At 29.2% G+C, this 16641-nt stretch overlaps 1 protein-coding gene across 4 annotated transcripts in view; it reads left to right on the top strand.

Annotated features, from left to right (window-relative positions):
- Positions 1-16641, top strand: part of LOC129960610 (glutamate receptor-interacting protein 2-like) — a 223371-nt gene that overhangs the window by 152215 nt on the left and 54515 nt on the right. Inside the window, exon 1 of one of the 4 annotated variants that reach the window (XM_056074137.1) lies at positions 12250-12505. The exons of the other annotated variants lie outside the window; for them this stretch is intronic. Within the exon in view, the coding sequence (XP_055930112.1) occupies positions 12460-12505 (46 nt within the window). The 5' untranslated portion in view covers positions 12250-12459. Of the gene's footprint in view, positions 1-12249; positions 12506-16641 lie in introns of those variants that run through there. 4 annotated transcript variants of the gene reach the window in all.

Genomic DNA, 16641 nt, shown 5'->3' with positions numbered 1-16641 from the left:
TCTATCATATTTTGAGTAAAATCTGTTTAAAGGAAAACCGTGTTCGAATATAAGCAAACACGATAATTACAAAATGATGAGAGCTATATAGATAATATTCGGTACACAGATTTAACATCTATAGTGTAGAAGACACTGTCAAATTTTGATCCAAATCTAATTACGGATTGTTTGTATTTTGAGAAACATGTAAATGCTATAATTCAAAAACGTAATGACTTAAATATATCAGATTTGGTATAGGATTTTGTGACTACAAGTGCAGTTTTGGATCAAGGTTGTTTTTTTCAATCGGCTGTGAAAACATGTCTAAAACAAATTCAATTATGTGGTACTATTAACGTATGCCAAAGAATGATTGCCAAATAACTCGCCAAGAATGGCATGATGAATTCAGTAAAAAAGCTATATTCACGCCAAAAGTTAATATTTCATAATTATTGTATGCCAGTGCCATGTAAGATGTTCTCTGGCATGACTAGTTTATTAGAAAGTATGCGAGAAAGTTTTGGGGAAACCTTCCCACTAGTTTTAACTTGTTTTACTCCTCTGTGCAAAGAAAAATTCGCCAAAAAAATTCTATATCGAAATTTTGATATGTCTCCATGTTTTAAACTTTCAGAGTAAAAATTTTAAAAAAATAGAGAGAGAGAATCTGTCTATGAACGTTATATTTAGGGTTTGACGGTATTTTAAACCCGATTAAAAAAAAAAAAAAACCCAGTTTTTTAAGTAAATTTGTCACATTCGAAAACCGGTTTCCCTGAACTCCTGGAATTTCCAATTCTTCAAAATAATAATAATAAATATATAAATAAATAAAATTGAATTTTATCGGGCGGGACCGATTCAGCAGCTGAGGGATTAAGGCGACGAGATGCGAATTTATTAACAAGTGAAGGTATATTTGAATTTCTGTTAATACTAAAAAATTTGAACACTGAAATAAGTTTGAAATCATTATATGCTGTAGAAAAACGAATTAAAAAAAGAAGACAAGTAGAATTAGCAACTCTTTTGCTGTATTTGCAAAATCCACAAAACCTTTCTAGTTCAGCGAAGAAATCTAGTGTACTTTCTTTAACGTCAAAAACGGAAATTATGAAGTTATCTGGAAATATATTGTCTAGAATATTTCCAAATTCTTAAGTGGAAACTGATTCTGATGAAGAGCAAATCGAAGAAACTACTCAACAGAGTAATGCTTTTTTAAAAGAAGCCATGGAAAAATCAATTCATAAGTTTCTTGAAGACCCTGAAGAAAAACTTACAAATCCAAAGACACTGAAATCTGACTTTTCATTATTTGAGGCAACGAATAAAAGAACAAAAATCTTAGATTTGTTATTTGATGCCATGAAAAACCATGTAAAACCAAGCTCAGAAGCTGATGAACAAGTATTTTCGATTTCAGGCAATACTGTGTCCAAAATAAGAACAAAGCCACCGTTCAGTCGATATTTTATGTTTTTTAAAATCCTATTTTCTTAGAAGAAATTAAAATTAGTGAAAACAATATAAATATTATTCAAAATTTTTGTTTAAGTTTTCATTATTTTGTGTAAGTAATATGTATATGCAATCCTTAATTTTATAGACACACACACACACACACACACACACACACACACACACACACACACACACACACACACACACACACACACACACACATATATATATATATATATATATTGACTTTGATATTGACTTCGTTTTTTGTTATTTTATATAACTTAGAGAAAATATTTTTCCTATTCTATTTTTTTTGACAAAAATTCGGAAACAAGCTAAAACCGTTTTTTTTTTTTTTTTTTTTTTTTTTTTTTTTTAAATATGGAATTCAAAAAGTCGGTTTTTGTATAAACCTTAGTTCTATTTCAAAGCACAGCAAATTAAAAGAATGAAATTTAATACATGGTCCTTTCACCAAAATTACAGCTATCTTTCAGACGAAATCTGTCACCGGGAAGTCTATTTCCCTATTCTTCTGAGCATGTGAGTGAAAACTCAAAAAATGCACCGAGATAAAATAATGAAATTTGGTATTCTGAATTAAAGATTTGGTATTCTAAAAAGATTCTGAATTAAATTTTAGATAAAGTCGATTATCTGGTTGAAAGTATGTCTATCCACATGCCCGTGATCGCAACAAGTTAGAATAATGAAATTTTATACATAGTCTTGAAATCAAAATTATTGATCTGTATTAAGTTTTGGACATTACTGATCAAAAGGAAAGGTCTATATTATGTTCTTGAATTTTTCCATTATACGACGATGCTAAACAGAGAACATGTTATACGCCGAGGAAAGAACACTTCCACTGGTCCTGTTTAAGACGTTTCGAGAGCCATCTGGAGTACGAGGATGAGAAACAACTATATAACTTAATAGGTGCTTCATTTTTAAGGTTATGATATAGTAAAATGTATTACACTGGTTAATGAACACGCTTCTGTGGCGTACCAACCAACCGTTACTATGAAGCATAAGGTACCTTTTAATCTTGCTTATTTTGTAAGAAAGACCACTTTTATGATGCAGGGTGGTCAGTCACTCATAGTTATGGATGGAAAGATATTTGACTTGAGACATTAAATTTAATGGTACCAAGCCCTCAGACACAGCAGATATTTGTAGAAATGTACTAATATTGTTACAGTTCCGAAGCCGACACTTTCCCAAAGTTCACCGCAAACCACTTATTTTAGGAACTTAAGTTTATATACACTTAAGGGAAATGGAATAAGTAAGTGAAGCACAGGGGGAAGTTCATGCATCACGTGATATCCATCAAACGCGGTCACTCTCCGCCATGCCAATGGAATGATGGCATTCCAAAACCTACGAATGCGAAAAATTGGTCAAATTTGGCATGCCATGGACTAGAAGAATGGATCCCAAATTGTACTAATTTTTTTTTCTGTCCATTTTTACCTCGTCGTTTTGATTGGGCTGGAAGGCATATACTTGGGGTTGATGGGGGGGGGATACTTGACGTGTATTTTGACACTGTATCAGCTATCTTGTTCAGCCTAAATACATGGGCAAAAAATGGAATAGCACGGAATGCCACCACTCAATTGTTGTGGCGTTAAGTGATCATAAATGACCGGCTTAAGATGACTGCTAATGGACTGAATCCCTTTATGATATATAATGTACAATGCGAATTAAAAGTCCGGAGAAACTCAAAAATTAATACATATGTGTATGGAAATAGAAATACGGTGTTTTGGACAGAAAAATTAGAATTGGAAGATTAATTGTTGTCAGGGAATCAGAATTAGAATTGGTACAGTTTACAATTTTAATCGAAAAACTGGTTGTGCAGTTGATGGTGCGCTATGGTACACAAGATAAGATAATGAATTGAGCAATTAAATTTTATAGAAAGCTACAGTTTTAATGCTATATATTAAATTTCATCTCATTCGTCTAGCTTTTTGCATTTTAGAGTTGCCATGATCAGAAATAAACAAACCTGATTTCAAGAATGGTTCCCAGGGTCTGAGATGTGGTGATAAAGTTTTTAGAAAAAGTTTGCCTGCTTTGGAAAAGTTTTTAGAAACATTTTTAAGATAGGAAGAGTTTAATCAAAATTCTAGAAGTTTAATTTTTTTGACGATTATAATACTTTATTTTTATTTATTTTGTATAAGAGATAATAAAAATCCTATACACTGATGTCCACTTACTTTTGCTCTGCCACGGTCTTCAATCTTACAAAAGAAAAGCTTACTCAAATGGACTGGATGGATAACATAATGGGATTTTCTTCTTTATTTGTAATTTGAAATATAAGTAAACTTGTATTTATACTGAAAAAGCTAACAGCTGCTCACGTTTCTACTTACCGGGTGATTTATTGCATAAACAATTTAAATAACCATTTGGTCTTTCGATTGTTGAATGGCTCATTCCATTATTCACATTCTATAGAAATCGTCTGCTTTGAATGTTGTCATTCTTTTTATATTCAAAATAACAGCTGTTCATGTTTATTCTTCATTTTTTTTTTTTTTTAGATTTTGTTCCGATAGTAAAATATTTAATGCGAATTTATTTAAAATTATACGTAACTTAACGTAAAATGGTTTGTTTTTTAATTACTTTTAGAAGAAATCAAAACGAAAAAGCTAAAAGGGCTTTTAAAGATTTATACTATTATTCCAAATTTTGACTTTCTTGCTTCGTTCCCTTTCTGCTATAATGTACAGATGACTTAAAGCAGAAACTTTTAATTCTCTGTTTCATTTCGAATGTAGCTCATACGCCTTATAAATTATTTCCGAATTAATTTTTTTACGAAAATTTTAGTGGAAACTATTTTTTTCATGATTTAGCTTTGAATATTGCTTTTTCAAATTCATTAGAATAAAAATTTTGGGTTTGAAAAAGGAGCTGTAATACAACGGATTCATTTACAACGCTTGGTTACGTTCATCGTAATAGGAAATCTTGCTGTAGAGGGCATGGATTATCAGGACAATTTATGTAAGCTCAGATATGGCTCTGAATTATAACTATACATATTGCTAGGGTGATATTATCTTTTTAGATTACCCACTATCTTTTAGATTATCACCATTAATTTATATATTAATAGTGATATTAATACATCGAAACATAGATTTGCCTTTCTAAACAACAAACAATAAGTAAGTGATAATAAAAACCAGTGGGAGTGATCTCCCGAAATGTTTTCGGATGTTCTGTAATAAACATGTTATTTTCTCGACCCCACCATGAAATTATAAACTTTGAGCAAGACCGTGAAAAGCATGAACGTTCAGATTCTTATTTTCAGAGTTCCGTACATGACCTTTTTGTGCTTCGTTCCATAGTAAAGAAAAATAGAATATGCATTTTGGTACACTGATTGGAACACAAATTTGATGCAGAGCAACAATTTTAGTTTTAAGGTTGCCTAACAAATTTAATTTATCTAAGATGTTGTGTTTTTGAGATATCTCATTTATAATTATCAGTCCGGCCAGTCCTTAAGGGATTGTGTTGAAAATTCGACACATTCTTTACTTGAGATACCAAATCTATGTACCAAGTTTTAATCACTAAGCTCTTCATATTTTTTATAATCGTGTTCACTTGCATTCAGACAGATAAACAAAGAAACTTATTGTCAATAGATTTATTTTAAAATTTGACAAAAATCTATGAAGTTTATGCAAAGGCCATTTACCAAATTTCATTCGTTTAGCTCAAAGCCTTTTTGAGTTTTCGCGTTCGCAGACAGACAGACAGACAGATAAATTCTAAATATGTATTTTTCAGGCTCAGGGAGATCTGAAACTTGGAGATTCGTCTAAGTCTCAACTTCGAATTTTATGACAATTGCGATGCTTTCTCTTTGCATACTCTTTGTATACAAGACAGTAAAAAAAAAAAAAAAATAATAAAATAATAAGAAAATATTAATTTGTTTTATGCGTTATTATCTCACTGCATAAGAATTATTGTTCGTTTGAGAACCTCGATATTAACCCTTTTGGACGTTTCCACCCAACAGAGAAGCGATTCGCAATGAGATGAGCGAATTTCTGAAGTTCTTTGTTAGACCTTGACTTTCGCCCTGTTAAATGTGGTTAATTTTCTATTCTTCTTTTACACAGTCATTTTGACCAATATTATTTTTTTTCGAAGCTTTTATATTTATTATTCATATGGCTAGTTCAATATACGTATTATCTGCTGTTGCTATGTCAGCTAATTCACTGTTAATCGGAATTTGTTATATTCTAAAAAAAATGTAAATATCTCCGCTACCATTTTTTATATGACCCCTATTTTGGTGAAATCAAGGCCTCTTTTCAAATGTGCTTAGTTGCGGCAGGTTTCCATATCTGAGAATGGACATTTAGTTACAAATTTTTAGCCGAATTATAGAGGGGCACCTTATAAAAGTCCATTCTACTTAATTGCCAAAATACGGAGTTCGAATATTTTTAGAACGATTCTCTTTTAAGGTAATAAATTGATAGTCTATATGCAATTTAAAATGACCAAATTAAAAGGAAAATGATTTTTTTTTACTGTTTTAAAATGCCATTGTGCAAGAGAAAAAATATGTATATCATACATTATTAATATGCATATATTGCGTACTGACAATATATTGATATGCGTGTTTTTTCCTGTTACTGAGATGACATTTTAAAATAACAAGAATGTATCAGCTCCTATTTCTTTTTCCATTTTTTTTTCACTCAAATCTGCGTGCCGATATTTTTTTTCTTTTTTCGCATTTGTCTAGATTTCAGCGAATATTGCAACATTGTTTCATTTTTCTGTGAATAAATGTTTCTTTTAAAGACTTTTACTTCCAACGCCATATCCGGTCATTCTTCTAAAAGAATGATAAAGAAAGAATTCTTCACGCTATTTTTTAATTAAAGAAGGTTTTGTAATTTTGCGTTACATTGCACTATATATATATATATATATATATATATATATATATATATATATATATATATATATATCCATGTTTTAGAACTGTATGACTCTTTTCCTGAATTTTATATTTTAAATAAAAATATTTATAACAGGGGCAAAGAATAATCATGAAATAAATCTACACATGATAAATATAGTATGACTCTGACGAGTTGACGCTTGATCTTCGACCTCAGGCAGACGAGTGCATTTGCTGAAAGTAAAAAAAAAAAGCATTAAAAAGAGAAAAGCTGGCGATGAAATAATACGGCTATAATAAAAGCTTTTACGTTAAATTCGGCAGTTGTTTTCCCTGAATTTCCAATTGTTGGTATACCTTCAATCGCATATTAATTAGCAAAATATATCCAGATCTGGCAAAATTTCATTTGTGCCCGTCTCTAACTTATCAAAGTGGACTATCTGCTGTCACGTTATTCTTACGTCACACGCGCTAATTCACCAGAACTAGATTATAATATTAAGTTACATCACCTACGTGCATCCCAAGTTTTAAAGACGCATGGTTCCAATTTAGTTTGAATGGATAAAAGTTTATTTATTTATAAAGAGAAAAGACTTATAACAGATCCATAGTACAATGATCAAATATACGTGAACAAGACAAGTACAGACGTTAAAACAACTCAGAAAGCAAGCAAAACAATAAAGAAAATAGAAAGGAAAATAGAAATATACGAAAATAAGAGTAATAAATAGAAAAGTTGCCTTATTTATATGCCAGTTTAAAAAGTATGATTGCTCAATAACATTTGTTTACAATGAGCTTGTACTCATCACGTACAAAATGCTTCTGGTTCTAAGTAAATTACTATGTAATAACATATAATAATTTAAAGTCTGAGCAAATAATTATTGAAGAAATAAAACAGTCGTTAAAATCGATCGATTCAAATTGATTTTTTTTTTATCGTTCGCTATTAGATTTGTTTGCTTTTACCAAATTTCAATTTCTGTGAAACGAAACATTATTTCATTCTTTAAATATCCATATTTAGACACCTGAGGACTTTTGATTCCTGATAAACTTAAATCAGTTTTGCATTTTAACCATATGACAGTAAAAATCAAGACTCAAGACGGCGATGCTTCTTTGGTGATACTGGCTTTCTGCTACACCACAGTCCTAAAGCCTTTCAAAACATATACATATTTCAACATTTTCTTATCGGTTCGGCAGCAGAATGTTGAATTAGGACCCGGAATGTATCATGGATATACCATGGCTGGGGTATTTTAAATACGTCGGATTTAAATGTGATCACGTTGGTGTGGTGCGAAACTTTCTCAAGAGAGTGCTATATCAGGTGTTGCCTTGTCATCTGAATAATTGAGGACCGGTGACTGAATAGCAATGGGAAGAATGGCGTGGGTATATATGCCATGGGCTTCAACCTTAGAACGACATGGACGCGAAATAATAGTTAATAATTCTGATAATGACAGATGGGGAGGATTTAAAAATTGCTATGTCCAGGCATCCACGTACTCTTGTTACATCTCTACTGATTATTGTTCGGAATTATGAGGCTAATTAATGATAAATCTCTTTTATTTTCAAAAAGAAGAGATGCTATCATTAAATGATCCTCTTATTTTCTATACAAGCTTATAAACTTGGCGTAGCTAGAGAATAAAAATATTTACATTTTTTATAGAAGGAATATTTTTACGTAAAATATATTACCCAACATCCTCTTACCTCCTGCAATTTTATAATTAATTAAGTCTATCAGTTGCACCAAACTATTTTTATTTCACAGCTTGCCGAAAAATTACAATCGATTGCACTAAGTACTTTTTAAAACCAGAAAAATGTTCATTTTTTCCCGATAAGTTATTTATAATTCTTTAAGTAATGAAAAAAAATTTAATTAATTTGACGAGAAGCAGCTAGAAGACAAGAAAAAAAAACAATTTCAAATATCTAGATTTTTATTTAACAGCAAATGCAACACAAAAAAATAAAATTATCTTTTTATATCGAAACATAGCTTTTAATTAATGAAAGTTAACTATTTAATTAATTTCCACGAAGTCTAGAATAAAACCTTTCTTATTCTTTATAATATTTGTGATCAAATATTTGAAGAAGTTACTCAATAATATTTAATCACTTCCTTATGTTACTCAATCAATTTGGATTTCAGTAGCATGCAAACTACATAAAAATGTGAACTCTTATTTATATATATATATAGTAATTTTTGTATGTTTATATATAGTTAATGAATAGTTAAAATTAATGAAATATAATAAAGCGTCATGAAAATACTTTAATGAAAATAATTTTCAAGCTTCAAATAACACAAATAATAAAAATTCAAATATTCCAAGATTTTCAAATTTCGTAAAAATTTATCTGCCAAAATGACGATTTAATTAAATTGAAAAATCCATTTCTAGTGTGGTGAAAGCTTATAAGCCAGTTAACAGCTACGCTACCCGAGCAATTGCTTTTGTATCGTGGTCATGCTACTGGGCTGCGAACCATAAGGTCCCAGGTTCTATTCTCACGCATCCCAATCATCCGCAATAGTATTATTAAAGCGTTATAACGTCAAATTCGCCCCCAAAAATTTCCCAATGAGTAAAATGTGACCCATCTTTTAATAAGGTCATGTACAAAATTTCAGAATTTCATCATGAAAACTCTCAAAGATATGTTAAAAAAAAGTTGGTGAAGGGTCAATCACAAATTAAAATACAAATGTTTACAGCTTCAGTGCAGATGACGCGACGCAGGAATGCATCATAAGGAAATAAAATATGCTTCATATCTTTAGTTTTAAATACAAATTTTAAAATCTATGCTTCCTGAAAAATTCTTTAAAATTTTATATCATGAATTACAGAATATAACTTAAATATAGCACTTCAATGAACTTGTAAAAACATTTATGTAATCTCTCCTTTAAGTTATTATTTCTACAAGTTTGTAATACTTTTGAACCAATAAATAGAAAAATTATTTTTTATTTATTCAATCATAACTTTGTTGATTTGTGTACGACCCCTTAAACACGAAAATCCGACATGATTTTTGCTCTGTGCGAACTCATATCCAGGCATCGAAAAGTGGTTTAAGTCAGCATTTATATAGTTTCATATCTTTGAAACTTTTTGTGATAAATTGCTGAAATTTTGTACATGACCTTATTAGAAGATGGGGCACATTTTACTCACTGGGAATTTTTTTTTGTATGGGGTATATGTCTATGATCAATATTTAAGGAATAAAAGGAGCGGTCAAGGTTTTTGAGACACCCTGTATATAGTATACGTAGGGTATACAATAATGTAATTGATTGTAGGTATAAAATTAATTCACCCACAAACGTATATAGAAGCTAAAACACTTACCAACACATCAGCATATACAGTGGAATCTCTTTGAACGAGCATAATTCGTTTCCGAATAGTGCTCGCAATGCGAATGTAATAATGTAATTTATTATTTTTAATATATTCTTTTTATTTACAAAAATGTTTGTCTATAGGTCTTTGACTTACGCTTCAAAATCTGGCGAAAAAGAGACACAGTATTATCTGTAAATGAATTTGTAGGGGGCAAAGCTACTGCATTATTGGGGCGATGCTTTTCAACATAGGACGCATTAATTCCCCATGCTTTCAACATTTCCCTTATTTCACAAGAATATTGTTGCTCTGTTCAATTTATGATTTCTTCCTCATCTGATCAAATCTTCACCGAGCTATTTTACTGTGATAAGAATGCAGCTCCGTAAATTTTTGTGTAGTTCTGGCTATCTTCTTCCACCAGGTCGTCAATGTCGTTGATACCTATGTAAGATGCTAGTAAAAGCTAGGTTTGACTGTACAAATAAAAAAAAAATCTAAAGTTTTCTTAAACAACAAATAAGCTGTCATCCCATAATTTACGATTCGAGAATTATAAAGGCCCCAATAGCCTGGAGACCATTTGATTTTCGAAATCAAAGTGTCATGGTTTCAAAGCACGATTTCATCTTTAACTCGCAAAACGTTTAAATCTTTAACTCGCATTTTAATTAATAACCTTTTCTCGTTGAACAAAAACACAGCGATACGTTAATGATTATGCAAATGGTTGTTTTTCGTTATACTAGGATTAAATGTATGTGGTTAGCTAGAAAAACAAAACATTAGTTCCAGGGACAGATTTTCAACTATGCAGCTGTCTAGGGCCACTAAGTTGAGAAAGGACAATGAGTAGATTGACTAAAAAATATTAATGCCAATAAATTAATTTATAAAGATGCACAAATCGTATGAATTAAAAAAAATATTAGCACAACAATATCTGTACATTGAATCTATACATTGAATAATGGCCATCAAGTAAATTAAAATATCATTAAATATAATTATTTATTATTTATAATGTATTTGAATAATAATTATTCATTCGATTTGTTATGTTAAATTCCTTTTGATAGGTCCTATAAAATAATAATTTTTAATGTTATATTTGTTTAAAGTTTATTATTTCTATATAATCTGTCATGATGATTGAATTCTTTTATTTGTAAGTATGCAAATTAATTGCAGTCAATTTTTCAAGAATTTTATTTCTTTAGTCATTTTTTTAATGATATGCATATTAAAAAATAAATAAATAAAATTAGGACCGTCCAAAATAGCTAAATGGCCACTGAATCAAATTGATTTTTATTTATCCACTTTTCACTGAATAGATTTTAATGAATTTCCTAACATATCCAAATTGCTAAAACTCGAAAGCTAAGTAATAACTTACGTATGAAGAACAAACTACCCGGGAAGTTAAATCTAGCTTTATCCAGCTTATTACCGCCATCTATCGGCAAATATAAACTTTAAAACTATTTGGGAGAAACTAACTCAATTCACGTCTATTACGCCATCTATCGGTAATCATAAAAGTTGAAAAAAAAAAAAAATGAGAAGAAAATCAACCACTCTCTCTGCATGGTGGAAAACGCATCATACTATCTATTTGGGACGAAATGTTGAATGAGATTTAGATGCTGAAATAAGCGGCAAAATGAAATTTAAATTATGTAATGCCTGTGCATGGTTTTATTTGTTCAAATTGCAATTTCTGTAGTAAATTATCTAGTATTTTCTCAGCTTTTAAATTTCTTTTGAATAAATAATTGTGCCATACTATCTCATCAGCTCATTCTTTCCCATTGAATTAATATGTCTTAAAAATCAAAAAGAAGGACAGTATTAATTTTTTTAAAATGAAATTCTAAAATTTTCCTCATGAACATTCTCTTTTTAAACAGGAGAACTGCTTAGGTCAAAGCTTGATGCAAATTTCATTGTAGCCTATTCCATGCCCCAGCATTAATTTAGAGCTTAACAAGATTAATTTTATATTTAATTATAGGTTTTAGTTTTGAGCAGTTGTTTTATAAATGATAATTCATCTTAATTTTGCAAGCAAAAATTAAACAGCAAAGAAGTCTTTCAATCAGATGAATTTTTGTAGTTTCTGAGGGAAAAAAATGCTATGTCACTATAAACAGAATTTGATAGTATTTAAATTATTGACTCATGATGAATATAAATCTTTTCAAATGATATCATGAATTATTTGCAATAGGCACAATTATTTAACAACATTTTATGCGAAATCAGATTGCAAATTCGAAACGGCTTGTAATATCGGTTACTCTTGCCTAGTAAAACTGAGCACGCGCAGAAGTGGTTGATTGAAGAAGTCCTTTTCCGAGTTCCCAAACATTGTGAATCTTCTCTCTGCAGACGCATAGTGTTTGTTTTCCTTGAAATTCAAAACGGCACTAAGTTTAAGTTACTTTGAGGTCATGAATTTATTATTGATATTATACCGCTCAGAAAGTGACGGCTGAATGTGTGACGAGCGTTATATTAGTACTTTTATAAAGTTTGTACGGAATGAATGCTTCTTTAGTGTAGATTAAATTTATTTACTTTTCTGTATTTAATTTGCGCTTTCACATCATAAACATGCCTGGCTGGAGCACTGCTTGTTTCGGATCGTTTAAAAAAATTGGTGAGTTTTTATTTGCATTCAGTTTGTTTTGAAAAACAAAGTTATTCATCTATCGCATAATTCATATTTTTCGTACATTTTGTGGTTTCAAATATTTTGTTTTTAATAATATTTTTTAACGAATATTGAAATCTTCGCTTGATTATTAATTAATAATACTTTAATATTAAAATAAATGTATAATATTGATATAAGATGTGGAAATATTATATTTAAGATAATTAATTTTTATTTATTGGAGTTGAATTTTTTTATTTTTTTAGAAATTACATTACATATTATTTATACTATATTAAATATTTTTATTATATACCTTATTATTAAAAGAAACATTCAGTTTGCAAAATGGGTGGCATTTTCCTTATTGAATGATTAATTCTTAAGCAATAATTTTTTTATTAAATTTTTTGGTATATTTCCATTATTTTAGATATTTTTTTGGTTCTTAGAAAAAAAGTATGTAAAAAATGAGAAGGAAAATTAAGTACCATCTAGCAATAAATGTAACTTAAATAATATTAATTGCACTTGTGAAATAGTATTTGCTTAGCTGTAACTAAAATTATGTTTCATTGCTGTTAATATTCTTAATAGCTATTATTTTACATTAATTATGAAATAATAATGTGATATCCAATTAGTGCACTTAATATTCTTTAACTATCACAGACTCTTATTTTTTTGTGAGTATTGAGGTATTAATATAACTTTATTTCTTACAATTTTATGATGGATATATCAATCAAATCAACTCCTTAATGCATCAAATAAAGATAAATGTAGCTGGAACATGAATTTATTGAATTGCACTCATTAAGGAATGGTTTTCTGGTTGCTATTAATTCACTTAGGGTCCTTTTGAAGGTTTTATTTTTGTGGATTTGCTCTTTTTTTTTTAAAGCTGCAATAATTCAAAATTCATCATGGTTTTAGGGCAATAATATTTGAATAAAAACTGAAGATATTTATTTATGTTAAAAATTTGATGGTCCATTTTCTAAATTTTATCAACTGACTTTTATTATTTAAACTATTTTCAAAAATATTTGAACGCATTCTTTTTCTGAAAGCTCCTTCCTAGATGAAAATTTGAAGAATGCAAAATGAAGATAATTTAGCTTGTTAGTTGTCTTATTTATTTTTGTTTTTCTTGAATTTTCAGTTGCACTGTTTCATGTAGAAACTTTTACAATATTAGAAGTAATTTAAAGTTTTAATTTCAAATCTTAAAGTAATTGATGCAAAATGTAGAAAGTGTTTTGATGTGTTTTAAGCTGTGGAAATTGGAATCTGATGAGATAGCATGTGAAGATGGTCTCTTTCTGATGTGGTGTGGAAATTGGAAGAGAAGTATGCTAGCTTAATTGCTGTTCTTGTCATCTGTCCACAATTCTTATTATGAGGCCCATCCAAAAATAGTCTTCACATGGCTTCAAAATAGGACTTTAGTCTTGATACCACTGTTTGAGCTTATATAGATTTGAATATTTATTGATCAATTTTTGCTTATTCTTTCTGAACATTTTTATGAACATCGAATGAAATATTTCAATAGTTTCATTAAATATTTATGATATTCTCTGTGATCAGGACTAGATATAACACTTTGGTGGATTTTTGCCATTACATTTCAGACTTGTGCATATAGAATCTGATTTTACATTATTCTATAACAATAAAAGTATAAAAATCTTCCCTTTATAATTTATTAGGGTTCTAATTGTATAATTCTTACAGGTAATGAGGTCTTTCTTCTCATCTTTCATGCTTTATTTAAAAGTCAGCATGATGTAATTTATTTTCATCTGTTTTCAAGATATAGTCCCTTTACCAATTTCTTATAAAGCTAGTATATAGTCAGAGCCAGATTATCAAATAGGCAAAGTAAGTAACTGGCAACTACATAGAAGCTCTACAACTTTAGAAGGTCATAAAGCCTTGAGTTTTTTTAAATAATGTTCAATGTGATTTAATTTTCCTGTTTGCATTTAGTTTAGAAGGTTAAAGCTGTTTAAATTTATTCATCTTAAAACCAAGTATCGTTTAAACTTTAAAATAGCAATATTTTTGATTATCTTTTGCAAGTTTTATAGTTCTAAGGAAATATACAGTTTAAAAAAAATATTTCATTCTATAGTTAAATAATATTTAGACTTTGTTAAAGAAAGGTTTTGTATTTTTTTTCACTGCCTTACTAAATTTTACTTTTAAAAATAACGGCTATATCCAGTTATATCTCGTTTTCACATTTTTAATAAATGAAATAAATTTCCATGTTTCAGATTTTGCAAATCACTTAAAATCTTAAGTTTCTGATTCTTTTTATAGTTCCGATTCTATTGAAATGCTAACTACATTATTAGGTGGGGTTTTCTCTGTGGTTGATTTTTATTACATTTTATTATTTTGATTTTTGCATGAAAATCTAAATTGGCAAAAGCATGGATGGAAAGATTTTAACAAAGTACAGTTATTATATTAGCATTTGGAAAAGAATCCGCGAAATTACTTACTCGTTATTTTATCGAAAATTTCTTCTAGTTTCGTAATAATTTTATGATTAATTCATTACTGTAATTCTTTCAGCAGTTTCATTGTTTCTGCAATTCTAATCAATTTCCAATTTTTTGGTATATATTTTGCATAAAAATAATTTCATTCGATTGCTTGTTGAACCGATTGTCATTTCTTTACTTTTCGCATTAGAAATAATTTGAAAACTGAAATAACATATTAATAATTAACTATTTATCTTAAGTAATATTTGAAGCTGTGCTTTATATTTTATTTTAGAAATATTTTGCTCTCAGATAATGTAAGTTTTGACGTTTCCCGTAGAGATTGTAAATGTCGGTATTTGAATTTCTTTGAATAACTTCAAAATTACTGAACGAAAGAGATGACAGCGATGTTTCAATTATTATTTTTTCGATTAAAATCAAACTTCTTATGTCCTGTTGAATAATTTTATAAATAGAAATTTAATGGTGAAAATGGTAAAATATCCCTTGAAAAAATGCACAATATTGGTTTCTGTAGCAGTTTAATAGAAAGCAAGACTTATTATAATCGATTGTTAATATCTAGATATATTTAATAAATGTATGCCGATAATTATTGTAATGGATTAATTATATTTAAAAACAATTTTTTTGACAAAAACGTAAATTTTTTATTTAACATTATAAGACTTAGATTTAAGTAGTCATTATTCATCAACTTCTTTTTTTTACTGATAAAGTTATACTTATGTTCGATTTAATTTAATTTGGGGGATTTGAATATTTATTCGAAATTGGGTATTATCATTTAAAAAACTGACTTAATGCGAATTTTTAATATGATGATTATTATATGCATAAATAAAAAGCACGACATAGACTTTTAAAAACCAATTTTTAGATCGCCTGCCATTTGGAGTAAATATTGCGATAATTAACTCTTGAGTAAAAAGTAACGTTCGATTACTTTTTCGACAGATTGCATATCGGTTCATTGTCACATTTATAGTCAAACTGTTTATTATTGATAAGCTTAAAAAAAAAATTATATTCCAAGGAATTAAATCTATGGCATTAGGTACAAGTATGAGTTTATTCGAGAACAAAGATAATATTAATATCATCCAGAATAAAAATTCTTTTAATTGGCTGTGTAGCTTGTGTCAGTAAGATTTTAGAATTAACCATGAATATAAACATAGAGTCAGTCTTTAGGATTTGGGCCAGAATTTGATCTCAAATCTATTAGTCTAATGCTGAAATTATATGTCAGATAATATCCATCTAGATCTTTACATTTTTTAAGTTATCATGATCAGTCGAGGAGCAGTGGCGTAGCTAGAGTAAGTAGCGCCCAGTGCCCAATAGGAATTTTTTGCTCCTAGTCGTCATCAATGACTTTCCAACTTTAAAATTCGTCCGGTGCATGGTATAATTTTTTTCTTTTTTATCTTATATTTTTCATTAAAGAAATAATATTAACGCATTAACACGTTGTCTCCTTGACGTCACTTAAAGATCAGGGCATCTATATTCCCCTTGCAAACAAAACACCGGTCACTACGCCATTACCAGGGAGCCAGAATTCTTGTTTTATGGTTGAGCATATTTTGTCCACAGTTTGATAGAAAGCTA

This window comes from Argiope bruennichi, chromosome X2, assembly GCF_947563725.1.
Source record: "Argiope bruennichi chromosome X2, qqArgBrue1.1, whole genome shotgun sequence".
Classification (NCBI taxonomy): domain Eukaryota; kingdom Metazoa; phylum Arthropoda; class Arachnida; order Araneae; family Araneidae; genus Argiope; species Argiope bruennichi.
Note: the sequence above shows the minus strand (reverse complement) of the source record. Positions and strands in the feature narration are given on the sequence as shown.